Source organism: Anas acuta, chromosome 3 (genome assembly GCF_963932015.1).
Source record: "Anas acuta chromosome 3, bAnaAcu1.1, whole genome shotgun sequence".
In the NCBI taxonomy this organism is placed as follows: Eukaryota; Metazoa; Chordata; class Aves; order Anseriformes; family Anatidae; genus Anas; species Anas acuta.
The window spans coordinates 96979586-96993858 of record NC_088981.1 but is presented as its reverse complement, the minus strand read 5'-3'; the positions used below and the strand labels follow the sequence as shown (position 1 = coordinate 96993858).

The following is a 14273-nucleotide window of genomic DNA, read 5'->3' as shown; positions in this document are numbered from 1 at the left end:
TCCTGATAATTTTGTTTTGAATAAAATTTTAGAGTATGTTACTTCCATTATTCTTGTAATTCCAAGTGACAGTTACATATTTTCAGCAAATTATTCAGGGTGTACATCTAGGTGAAATACAAATAAGAAAGTACTTAAAAACAGGTAAATGAAAAGGAATTTTCCTGGACATGTTACATCAATGGAAAGACACCAGCCCATCCCAAATATAAAAGGGAAATTGGCCTCCACGCAGGAGAAGAGTTCAAAAGAGACATGCTATATGTTACTAAACCAATGTAGCTGGCAAAAACAGATATGCTTTTGATATGCAAAATGGAAGAAAAGCATGTGTTGCCAGTCTGCCTGCTTTGTTCTGACAATATCAGTTGGTGAAACTGATCTTCTCCATATGGACGTTTTCTTGTTTACATCTTTGGACTGTAGTTTCCAACGGCATTATGTATGAGCCACTGAGACATCCTTGTGGAAGCCAATTTTTTCTTTGTCTGTTGACCTCTACAATCTGCTACTAGCTTTACCTTAGCCCCACAGGTATGATACTATTGACCTTCCTTAGACTACTTCCATTTCCAGTTCTCTGTCTCCCACCTCATCCCGCAAGACTCATTCAATAGGTCTAAGGAGTGTGGTATGCAGAAATGGTCATCCTGAGGGTATCTCCCTGTAAAGGAGGTGCAGTGCTTTAGAACAAACTGAAGGCAAAAGACTGACAGGTGGGAAAATGTCAAAATCTTTAAAAGTAAATAAATAAAATAAAATAAAAATAAAATAAAATAAAATAAAATAAAATAAAATAAAATAAAATAAAATAAAATAAAATAAAATAAAATAAAATAAAATAAAATAAAATAAAATAAAATAAAATAAAATAAAATAAAATATAGACAAAAGGAAAATGATTTACCATATTTTGTACACATAAACGTTTTCTCACATCAGCACACCAGTTGATACCATTACAAAAAAATGTGGTCACTGAATCCTTTGAAACTATTAAATGAGTTTTGCTGCTGTTTCTACAGGATGAGCCTTGGGCCATAAATTCAGGACAGCTTCCAGTCCGTTCCTACAGATTTCTGATGCAGTGGATTAGACCCAAAGAGCAAAATTAAGGCCTTCTTGCAATAATTTGGCTTAGGTTCTTGGCCCACTTCTGGCTCCCAGATTCTTGATCCATTCAATTCCGGAAGCATACCTGAATTTTTGCTGTAGTGTATTTTTACTACCTTTCCCATCAGAAAAAAAAAATGGGAAAATGACCATAGTCTCTCACACTAAACACTTCATTTAAAGTGCTATGTCCACCTAGACTACACTACAAAAGACAGTGCTATGAGAGCTTATGAGCTTATGGGTAAAGAGAAGAAGGCAGGCTAACATGGATGATACTCTTATGAGTGTTTACTAAAGGTCACTTGATTAGGATGAAGAAGCTGATGAAGCCTTCTACAGACAGCTGGAAGTTGCCTCATGATCACCAACCCTAGTTCTCATGGAGACTTCAACCACCCTGATATCTGCCAGAAAGACAACACAGCTAGGTACAAACAGTCCAAGAGGTTCCTGCAGAGCACTAACGATAACTTTTTGACACAGGTGGTGGAGGAACCAATGAAGAGAGGTGTGTTGCTGGAGCTTGTACTAACAAAGAAAGACTGGTTGAAGATGTGAAAGTTGCCCCTGTGCTGACCATGAGATGCTGGAGTTCAGAATCTTGCAGAGAAGAAGCAGGGCAATAAGTAGGATTACAATTGTAGGTTTTAGGAGAGCAAACTTTGGCCTCTTCAGGGACATTCTTGGAGGGATCCCATGGGTTAGGGCCCTAGAAGGCAGGGGGGGCTGAGAGACCTGGTTAATATTAAAGCATCACTTCCTCTAAGCTCAAGATTGGTGCATCACTATTAGTCAAGCAAAGAAATGGATGAGCTAGGAGCTCCTGGCAAAACTCAAACAGAAGAAGGAAGTACGTGGAGTATGTAAAAGGAGACAGGCCACTTGGACATAGGAACATTGTCAGAGTATACAGGGATGCAACAAGGAAGGCTAAGACCCATTTGGAATTATATCTGGCAAGGGATGTCAAGGACAACAAGAATGGCTTTTCCAAATGCATCATTAGCAAAAGGAAGACTATGGGCCTGCTGCTGAACAGGGTGAGTACCCTGGTGATGTAGGACACAGAGAAGGCAGTTACTGAATGCCTTCTGTGATTCAGCCTTCACTACTAAGGCCAGCACTAAGGAATCCCAGGTTCTGGAGACAAGAGAGAAACTCTGGAGAAAGGAAACTTTCCCTTTCTTGAGGAGAAATGGGTTATAAATCATTTAGGCAAATTTGATACTCACGTATCCACAGTCCCTGATGGGATGCACCCATGAGTGCTGAGGGAGCTGGCCAATGTTATGTCTAGGGCACTGTCCATCAGCTTCAACAGGTCATGGAGAACAGGAGAGGTACCTGAGGACTGGAAGAAAGCCCATGTCACTCCAGTCTTCAAAAAGGTCAAGAAAGAGAACTACAGTAATCTACAGGCCAGTCAGCCTCACCCTCATGTCTGAAAAGATGATGGAACAGCTCATCCTGGATATCATCTCTGAGTATGTGGAGGAAAAGAAGGTGATTGGGAGTAGTCAACATGGATTCGCCAAGGAGAAATCATGCTTAACTAATATGATAGTCCCCTATGATGAGATGACTGGCTGGGTAGATGAGGGGAGAGTGTTGTCTACCTTGATTTCATCAAGGCTTTTGACACTGTCTCCCACAACATCCTCAAGTAAGCTCAGGAAGTGTGGGTTAGATGAGTGGGCAGTGAGATGGATTGAGAACTGGCTGTATGGCAGACCTCAGAGGGTTGTGATCAGCAGCACAGAGTCTAGTTGGAGGCCTATAGATAGCAGTGTCCCACAAGGGTACAGGGTCTAATCCTGTTCAACTTATTCATCAGTGACTTGGATGAAGGGATGAAGAGCACCCTCAGGAAGTTTGCTGATGTTACAAAACCGGAAGTTGTGGTTGAAACATCAGAATTTTGTGCTGCCATTCAGAGGGACCTTGAGAGGATGGAGAGGAACCTCATGAAGTTCAACAAAGCCAAGCGCAGGGTCCTGTACCTAGGGAGGAGTAACCCCATGCACCAGTACAGACTGGGGCTGACCTGCTGGAAAACAGCTCTGCAGAGAAGGACCAGGGAGTCCTGGTGGACAGCAGGCTGACCATGAGTCAGCAATGTGCCCGTGTGGCCAAGAAAATCAATGGTATCCTATGGTACCTTAGGAAGAGTGTTGCCAGCAGATTGAGGGAAGTGATCCTCTCCCTCTTCTCAGCCCTGGTGAGGCCACACCTGGAGTATTGTGTCCAGTTCTGGGATCCCCACTACAAGAGAGACCTGGAGATCTCCTTCTCTGGAGATGTTCTAAAGCCACTAAGATATGATCCTGTTCAATGTTCTCTAGGTGACCCAGCTTAAAGAAGGGGGTGGAACCAGTTGATCTCCAGAGGTCCCTTCCAACCTCATCCACTCTGTGACTGTGCAAGTGTTCATTGGTTTAACCTGATGTGCATTCCTGTGGTGTTATTCATTTGGCATACAATAACAACTACTCTGCTAGTGAAATTCCAGGCTTAAAAATGAAGAAAAGTCCATTCAGGCTTGCACAGTGAGAACTGAAGCACATTTCAGCCCTTTCTTCCTTTAGTGTCTTTCAAAAGTTTTTTCAGCTCTCCTATTGACAGAGATGCTTACATAAAATAGGCTTTAATAAAGAAACCCTTTTAAAAATAGATGTTTTAACTATAGATGTTTTCTTTCTCAAGTACCCTTTTCCTTTCAGAAATTCAGCATTGAGTTGACAGTTCAAATACAGTATATGTCCAGGTTTATGCCTAGATGATTTCTGAATAAAATGTACTTATCTAACATAAACATTACCAACTCTGACCATTAATCCAACAATCTAACATGCCTAAGCTATATCAAGTTAGTTTCTTATGTTCTTTTATAAACTTAACATTAAATATACTTTAAACCAAAATTATTTGCATAATATTGTACTTGATCTTCGGGTAATAAATACCCCTACTGTAGTTCCACAGAAAGGCATTCACAGAATTTACTGAAATGCAGATATCCAGTTCCATAGCAGAAATTTAGAAGTAATGATAAATGAATAAAATTAACAGTATCTATTATGCTTCAGGAAGCTGAAGAGGGCTAGCAGCAGTAAAGCTACTAGAAATACCTGATAAATTCCAAAGCCAGATCATAGTGCTCTTTCTGAATGAATAAGAAAAAACAATAAACATGAAATTGTTCCAGTTATTTTACAAATTGAACCTGTATTAAGTTGCTAAATATTTGTACCAGTAGGCAAATACTTTTGAAAATTTATTATAAATGCTTTCTATTTTCTAGCTACTTTTTGTATTTAGGTTGTGTGTGTACTCCCTAACATCTGAGACTAGAGAAATCTGCAGTTACTGTTGAGGGCACTGTCAAACCTCAATCTAATTCATATTTGGCACAAGAATGGGATGCATCCCAGAGGAGGATGCATCTAGCAACTTTTCTTTCCTTTTGTAAATTTTTTTTTCAAGTTTTCTGTCAAGTTTTTGCCTTTTTTGTAATTTCTCACATAGATGGTTTCTTTGTTTTGGCTTCTCTTCATTTACTCATGGAGCATCCACATCCTTTTCCTATTATCTATCTGTTTAACTAGGATCCCTGTGTTTTCAACAGTAGTTACATTCCAGCTTTGTATGACATAGTGTGTTTGAATTTGTGCTACTGACCCACATGCCAGACATGGCATTAATTTCAATTAACAGTGTATCTATAATAGAGATATATAGTATTTACATCTAAGATAACACCCTAGATGTTTCCATTGTAGTCAAATGGGAGGAATGGACCTAGTACCTAATACATTGTCAGTGTCTCACTATTGACCATAATGTCAATCTAGGTCACTAGTTTTGGTACAGACTTTTATATGCACCTAATTGGAAGATCCTTAGAAATGTATTTTTTCTGTTCTTTCTGCTGATCATTTAAGCTCCTTTTCTGAAGACAGAGAAGCCCCAGAATATCTTTTGATGCAGGCCGCTATCCTCTTATTTTTGTCTGACTTTGACGAGACAAGTAGTGCCCTGTCCCTCCATATTAAACCATGATGTGAGTCTTGGAGACTACTACCAAGACTGATAACTTAGGGAAAAAAACAGTTCTGTCACTGTGCTGCCTGTCCAAGTGAATGTAGCCAGCTTCCATGCAATTCCTGAGGTGGGAACAGTCAACAGAGTGTGTTTTCCCTAGAACTCATGCAGGACAGATGGAAAATGCTGGAAAATGTTTCCTTGATGCTTACCACACTGATATGCAGAGCTTTTTGCAAACCTGTGCCAGATGCTACACTGTACAGTTCAAACCTACTGTAACATTTACTAGAGGCTTTCTGCATTAGCTGTTTTTGTAAAAGTCACCGTCACCCACACCCAGGTAAATACGAATGTACACTGATTACTAGCTGGAATTCCCTTCAATGTGAATGTACATGGAAATACCCCTTGAAGATTGAAAGAGAAGTTATCAGCAACTGACTTCTTCAAGGTGTAGAGTCCACATCTCACATCTCACCCTCCTTCCACACTCTCCTTGCACCCTTCCAGAAACCTAGTGGGATTTGGACTGTGCAGCTAATAAGAAGCTGCAAAGGCCATTGGGCACCTCCCAGAGGTGCCTGTCACTACTGCAAGAGGAAAAGTTATCTTATTTTCACTATAGGATGTAGTCTTTTACTGCACCCATGAATTTTGCATGTCAAAAAACTGGTTGCTGATAATATATATGTATTTAATTTAGCAGAGAAAATATCATTCAAAGTGAAAAGTCTGTTCAATTCTTTCTTTTTTTTTTTTTTTTTCCTGACTCTTCCTTGATTCGATACAATTTGCATACTGTGGCACTCATTATGTCTGTGTCAAAGACTTGGGGGCGGTGTGGTGGTGGGGAGTGTTATATAAAATCCCACATAAATTTGCAGTAATGATGTGGTCTCAGTTATGAAGAAAACTGTACTGTGAATGTATTTTGGTGAGTGTATTTCAGGTGGGAATACTATTAAAAGGTGCATAAATTGCCTGATGTAGCATATTTGGGACCATGTTATTAAAAAAGGTGAGATATGGCATTCTGATGTATCCTTCACATCATTTAAATGGCTTTAGATTTGTCAACACAGCTGTCGATAAAATTTCATTGCAGTATTTCATTTTATCACTTGCAAGTTTATGGGGCTACTTGAGTTTTTATTTTATTTTGTAAATCATGGACTATAATGAGATTTTTTTTATAATAATTTGAAAAGGAACTATTCTGTTCATTCCTTGTTCTAAGAACAGTTCTTCCAGGCCATCCTGCTTGCTCCCTGCTTCCACTGACCTGAGTAATTGCATCTGCTTAGGTCTGAAATAGGGAACTGCACAGCGAAACAAGTAGTTGTGCAGAGCTTTAGAAAATATAGCACCAAACCAATGTTAACAGGCTGAGTACTTATTTAAGTTATGTATTTATTGCTGCGAGTTTCATAGCAGTAAAAGAGGAAGTATATAATTTATTTTGAGTAAATGCAGGTAATGCTGAATTGTCAGTGCTCACTCTGTGGATGTATCTTTTCTGTTGAATTAGGTGGAAACAGCAACTGATTCAGATACCGAGAGCAGAGGCCTACGGGAATACCACTCTGTTGGGATACAAGTAGAAGATGAAAAACGGTAATTCAAGCACATACAAAAATCTGTAGGCTTTCATAATACAAAGCGCATTTATAAACAGTGTTAATAACAAACATCTGGCAACTTCTGCTCCTAAATAATTCATAAAGCCAAATTTCTTGTATGCATGCTGGTCATTTGGTAAAATTTGTAGAGAATATTTAGCAGTTGCTTATCATTCAGTTAACTTTACAGTTTTAATTGGAGTGAAGGAAGTGAAAGTTTTAAATTAAAGTGGTGCATTAATATCCTTTCATTAGTTGCAGAACAAAAACAAAGAGATGTATATTGGCGTATTCTTCTTTTGATAGGACATCCTGTACTGATCCAGGCCTTCCCAGGCCTCCTAGGGAGATACAGTGGTTAGCATAGTATCTTTATCCTAAGCTGGAATCAGCTTCTATGCTTGTTCAATCTTTACCTAGTTTTGTAAAACTGATGGCCAATTCACTAACCCACTGGTTGGTTATCCCTGGCAGGCACTGCCTGTTAAGTACTGGACTGGGACCATTATCTCATTTCACGGCAGCTGTCAGACAGTATCTGTCTGCTAATTGCCTTTTACCAACATTGACTAGAAGTAATTTGAAACAATAGACCTAGATGTGAAAGGATTTCGCAAATAATCTTTGAGCGTCTATCTACCTTTATAATATAAATCTTTTCTTAAATGTCATTATTCTTGGCATGTTACAATAGAAAATCAAGATTTAATGGTTATCTTATGAGGTTGGAAAAAAAAAAAAAAAAAAAAAAAAAGAACAAAAAAGAACCTCTTAAAACTGTAAAACTGTAGGTTTTGTTTTTTTTCCAAAGAATTGTTAACAGTCCTAACTTAGCAGATTTTCACGTTTTATCTAATTATGATCGTTAATATTTGGATTTTTTATACATATATTTAGCAGTCTTCCACCAGGAGATGCAACCCCACAGTTCTGCTAGTTATTTCCAGTTCATTTAGTAATGATACATGGTATTTTGTAGTAAGAGAATAAATCAATATTTGCTTCCAGAGATAATTTAAATGATTTTCTTTTGTATCTTTGCTAAGATCAATGATGCCACTATGCTTTTTGTTTTTTCTCTCTGCTGTTACTCACTGTCTTATTTTAGTGGAATATGCACAAAGAAAAATATTTAGCGTAAAACACGAGGAGAAAACTAGAATCCATCCATTGAAATACTATTCTGTGCCCCGTATAAACATGTATGACTTTATATGACTTCTTAATACCTTTCCTTTCCTCCTTTATCAAGACATGGAAGATTTAAGCGCTCAAACAGTGTAACAGCAGCTGTCCAGGCTGACCTGGAGCTGGAGGGCTTTCCAGGGCACATCACCATGGAGGACAAGGGACTTCAGTTTGGCTCGTCGTTCCAGCAGCACTCAGAGCCCAGCACCCCCACCCAATACAGCGCAGTGAGAACTGTACGGACACAGGGACTGTTCAGTTACAGAGAAGATTACAGGACCCCTGTTGACACCTCAAACCTTCCACCACCAGAACCCTGGCTAGAGCCAGCCATTGAGACAGTAGAGACTGGTCGAATGTCTCCTTGTCGACGGGACGGATCTTGGTTTATGAAGTTGCTGCATACTGAAACTAAGAGAATGGAAGGATGGTGTAAAGAAATGGAAAGAGAGGCAGAAGAAAATGATCTTTCTGAGGAAAGTAAGAACATCTTGGTATCTTTTCTTACAGATGCTTGCTAAAAACTGTTAGGATAAATTGATGGTGTGTTATTTTTCCTTACTCATTTTGCAGTACCAAAGATGCTCTACAGAACCATTAGATATAGGCCCCCTGTCCTGCTACTGACTGTGCACATTGGTCTTTGCCAGAGTAAGGTTTTATGGAAGCAGTTGAGAAGCCAACTGCATAGAGTCAAGTGAAGGATCAAAGCCTGGCGTTAGATACAGCTTGATTGGGGCAATAGCTCCATCTGTAGCACCAGCTCTGGCACATTCTTCTCACTCACTTCTGTGGCTCCAGTGCTTGATCCTTTGCCACAGCACACAAGGTGGTCTTTTGTGAAGTTTTTTTGTTTGCCATTTTTCTGAATCCTGAGAATCTGTCTCTTATTTTGAACAGGCATTTTAAACATGTTTTCATTCCTGTAGAGACACGTGAGACTATCATAAAGGGGCCATTAGAAGAACAGGAAGGAATAGGAAAGAGCAGTAGTTAAAGTACTTCTGCAGTTACAATCCCACATAGTTCAGCAGCATTTTCTTATTATAATTTTGTCACGAATCATTATTATTCTCTCACTTCCTGTGGACACCTTGAAAGAAGTGATGGGAAAAAGTGAAAAATAATGTAGACTATTTTGGAACAAGATCCAAGCCGGCACTAATGATAGTAATACATCAAAGTGGTCCTAGTACTCAGTAGCCAGCTCCCTGTGATTCCCTCTGAGGTCAATTATCCTTGTTCTCCAGTCTTAGTTTTATAAATATTTCAATCCCTGCCAATCTGAATTATTGTCTCAGTCCAGATTTTCTCAGATCACAAATTAGTTCATATTAAGTTTTCTTACTAGCATCTTTTCCTACACTCTTACAAATCCATGCATCACCTCTGAATATTCTTTCCTGATTGTCTTCTTTTCCCCTCAATGAGTTCTTATTTATGATCTACCCCCAGGTCTTGGGCCATGCCTGCATGGTCACTAAAAGGCCAATTTCTATTTCTTGTACTGACCTTTTCAGAAGAAGGAATATCTGTATTTTTACCTCATCATTTCCATCTTACAGTCATATTTCTGCACTATATTGTGCACAAGTCTGCCCTTAACAAGATAGCTTTTGGGGTGGGAAAGAGCATAAGGCTGTTTTTCTTCCTTCAGCCTCCAGTGCTTTCCAGAATTTAGCTTTTTGTCATCATTTTCATTATGGCAGATATGAGCTGAGAGTCCTCTCTTTGCATTGATAACATGAAGACTTTATTACCCTCCTAGGTACTGTTTAAGTACAAATAATAAAATATTTTGCTTTGCTTAGCTTGTGTTAGGATTCCCAAATGTTATGTCATAGTGGTTATTTTTAATGCTTATTTTTACCGTATACATCTTATTTTTGTATTCCCCAAATCTTTGCACTGCTAAATACTGACATTTCTCTGCCATCATTAAATATCCCAAAGCACTAGCTTTCAGTGTTGCCTGGTGGACATCAGTGCTTGTGATCATTTGCTATCTCCTTTCTTTGCAAGCTCTTCCTCATGCATAGCCATAAACAAATTTGCAAACACCTGAAATTAGCAGTGGAAATGTTCTCAGGTCTTCCTCATTCACAAACACAGGTAGGGAGTTAGTGGTATTAGTCTGTAGAATCTGAAGCTGGCTACGTGTTATGTTAGGAAAAGTTGGAGGACCTGATTTTAATTGACTACCAATTCCTGCGTGAAGAATGACCCTCCCTTCCAACATGTAAAGTTACACTTGCACTCCAGAAATACCCTTAAACACTTTGCAACAACTAGAAGTTTTCAGAAAATTGTAGAGAAGAACTTGAAGGATAAGACATAAAGACAAATTGGACTTTGCTAATTTTTATTAACTTTCACAGTTAGTGAGACCCTTTTAATCTAGAAACATTTCAGAGAAGACAAAATGGAATTTCATTATTTTATATTTCCTCATTTGCAGAGTGACTCTGTAAGAGAAAGGGCAATTCCCTCACATGTAGATACTGAAATACAACTGAAATGGACTTTTGCAATTCCCTTTTTAACCTAACCAAAATAGGTTCATTTTCTATGTTTGGGGGAGCAATCTGGCCTCCCTAATAGGTTAAAGTAGGAAGTATAAAATAGATCTATATAGCATAAATGAAATAAAATGCTTGTCTTCAGCTGTTTGTCAAAAGCGACACACAGACTTCTGCTTTTCCATCTTATGTGATTCATTTCAAGAGATACTCCTGAAATCATTTCCGAATTACATTATCTTTGAAATAGTAAGCCTTTGCTTAATATAGCTAACATCAAGCAAAAGGAAGTTATCAAAGAATTATTTTCACCGAGGGAATGATCATTTAAAAATTTCTGCTAGATGTTTTTTTCCTGTTGAGTACTCTCTGACACATTTTGTATCCCCTGTTTAAACTATGTAGGTTGGAAGGTATGAATCCATAAGAACTAAAGTTTAATGATATCCCTCCATGAAATGTAATTTGACATATTTAAGCATTTCTCAGTTCCCTGAAGAAAATACTCAGAAATACAGAAGCCAGAAGCAACTAAATATGTTTTTTCCATCTTTCAGCAGGACTACTGTTCCCATGACACTTCACAGCAAAGTTTGCACATTCAAACTGTCATTGTTAATGCTGAATCATTCTTTTTTTTTGGCCATGATATATTAATTGTACCTGAAGAACAAATATAGCTTTGCATCTCATAGGAGAAGGCTGTTTTTATGCTACCACTTCCATTTCGTTTTAATCAAAGGAAGAGTTAAAACAGAGCTGCATTTTAGAAAACAATTTCATTTTCTGTGTTAGCACAATAGCCCTGAGATCACAGAAAGCTGTCTGATTGCTGTATTGATTTTTTTCTTTCACTGTAGCTTTTCTCCCATAATGTTGTTTTAAGATCTTCACTCATCAGGACTTAGAAAAGGAGAAGATAATCACTGCAACAAAAATAACCTAACCTCTCACGCTTTCTTTTTGCAGACAGTATTTTTTCGTTTGGTCAGTTGCCATGAATCGTATTTCGGAGTCTCTGTAAAGTTCAAGTGTTGTCTGTGTGGGCAGTTATTTGTGTTCTCAGTGTTTATCAGAATATATATATATATAATATATATATGGCTGGAAGTGTTCCCAGGGTAAGCTATCTCATCATTTGCACCAGCAGGGTGCCTTCCAGCAAAGATATGTGTTTCTCAAGGGTGCTGACTGGTGTTTCAGTTTTACACCCTGAAAATTGTATTTGGCTATTGCTGGCGTGTAAGTGATGACAAGAAAAATGCTCCAGGTTGTCACACTACAGCTACTGAAGACACAGAGGGCCAGGACTCTGCAGCCCAAGAGCTGAGCTTTACGCACTATGTGATGGGAGCAGGGAGACTTGCACAGGAAGCAGCAGAGCCCAGAGGGGAGCCACGACTTGCAGGGTCAGGCATGATGTAGCAGAGGGAAGCAGAAGACATCACAGGCTCCCAAACACCACAGATTCCTCTACTGAGATATTTCAGTGTGCAGGTCAAATGGAGAACTGCCACCCAGACTTTACTCTCATATCAAAATCCTAAGATAACAAAGCACAACAAAATAAATAAATAAATAAATAAATCTTAGAACAGAGTCTTTAAGCCCAGTTTAAACCATACCAGCACAAAGAGGTTTTTCGCTAATATCTTTCTTCTGCATCATTTTTAGGAGCTCTGCTGGCACAGCTATGCTCTATTGAAGTAAAGTGATCTCTAGCGTATCAGGCATTAGCAAGAGAGCGTAAAATATCACCTTTCTCTTCCCTTACCCCTTCATTCCATGGATGCTGAATTGTCCTTGCTAATCCTCCGGTTGGTGTTTCCCAAGTACTGCAAGGGCTTTAGTAACAGAGAACTGTAGCAGAAAAGGTAGAGTTAAATCTCACACACTTTGGAAAAAAGAAACCTCACAACCAATTTATTTCAGTACATTCATAGTTAATCATCCATAAAAGCTTTCTTAGGTATTTGACCAAATATAGGTTATCCTTTAACCAAAGAGAGATTACTGACATCATTTCCTAATGCCTTTCACAACTCTATCCTTCAGAAAATATTGCAATTGACATTTGGAGTGTTGTAAATGACTACAGAATGTCTTAATTCCCCTGAAACAGTAGTTAAAATCAGTACAGGACAGTCCCATAGTGAGGAACCCAAGAATTCCTCCTAGCATTTGTATTGCTGAGCTTAAATTTTCTCTTCTCTGAACTCATCTCCATTAGGGTAAAAATTGAACATGCACAGAGGCTCAGGGATCACAAGGGTCCCATTGCCATACCTTGACTCCAGAACACTACAGACTGGTGGCTGTGCTGTTCTAAAATATCATCTCACTCCAAATATTATGCATTTATTATTATGCCTGCCTGCTATGTTGCCAGTGGAAAAGATGCATATTTTAGACAGATTTAGGCTTAGTATCAGAAAAATTTAGGTTTACAGATTGCACAAATATTCTGGTTTACATGTTAAGATGATGAGCTAAGTGACAGAATATTCTTCCAGGCATACTTTCTCAGATTGTGTGTAGAACAATTTATTTACAAGCTTATGAATAAAAAAGAAAAGGAAATAAAGAAAAAAAAATAAAAGGAAAAAGGGAAAAAAAAAAAAAACTAAGGAAATGAAAATTTAAAACTAAAAACTAAAACACATCATTTAAATAACACTAATACCAGAAGCAGACTGATTACTACAGTTTCTCATTACAGTGGTGCAACTGAGCAAAGCTTTTAACCTGTCAAAAATAGATTTATAGCATCAGACTATGGTCTTGGTTTGATCAATATAATTCTAACTTTTCTTACTCTGCCTTTTTGATGTGAAATTCTATTCAGTCATAAGAGTCTGTAGCATTCCTCACATAATACAACATGTATAAATATATATTACTTGCAATTTTCTTGTAATATGCTTATTGCAGGGGAAAAGACACCATTGTGTTAATTTTCCATGTTGTATACAGGGAACTTCTACAATCTTTATCCAGGATATAAATCCTGAGTCTGCATCTACTGCAGTCACAGTAAGAGTTTTGTGCGTCTTCGGAGTAAAACTCATACAGGACCACACAACAAAAATAGAGTGCTTTATATGCTTCAGGGAGCAGAATTAAGGTGGTATGACTCTTTCAAGTGAATATAACATTATCTTAAGGAGGGGAGAAGGTATAGGAATTATATGAAAATTATATATATTTAACTACATTGGTTGATTTTATCATCATTTATTTACAAGCAAAATCTTTGAAGCATCACCAAACATCTCAATCTCTCCAGCCTCTAACATTCATCATTCCTTCATGGAGATAATCAATCTGCACTCATCAGAATAATTCCCCAATGCATGAAATTAATAACAAGACTTTGGCTGTCTATTAATATTGTGCTAAAGATTATGAATTGAAGTGTTTTAATACTTTAATTTAATTACAGCAAAGCAGAGTAGCATGAATATGAGAGATTCTAACTTCTATGTTTTATTAAGTCTGATTTACTTATTGAAATGGAAATAGAGTTAGATCTTTAGTAAATGGTAGGCCTGTAATTATACATGTGTATTCATCACTGTTGGAGCCTTTTTGAAAGACTGCTCACCAGTGCTATATGCTGCTTCAAAACGAACTTTATTCCTGGCAGTGGGGTCCTAGTTCTGCAAGTTGTTTAAGCCTGCCATCTGTAGAGTAGTTATGAGGGAACGAGGTTTGTTTAGCTTGGAGAAAAGGACTTAAATCGGGGTGTAATTACAGTTCTCCACTACCTAGTGGGTACAAACCGCGA

The 14273-nt window shown here is 38.1% G+C and overlaps 1 protein-coding gene across 22 annotated transcripts in view; it reads left to right on the top strand.

Moving 5' to 3' along the window:
- The window catches only part of DLGAP2 (DLG associated protein 2), a 469035-nt gene that overhangs the window by 437053 nt on the left and 17709 nt on the right, over nt 1-14273 (top strand). For all 22 annotated transcript variants that reach the window (XM_068678444.1, XM_068678448.1, XM_068678451.1 and 19 more), the window contains 2 exons: nt 6689-6774; nt 8032-8447. In XM_068678444.1, coding sequence (XP_068534545.1) covers nt 6689-6774; nt 8032-8447 — 502 coding nt within the window. The remainder of the gene's footprint in view (nt 1-6688; nt 6775-8031; nt 8448-14273) is intronic.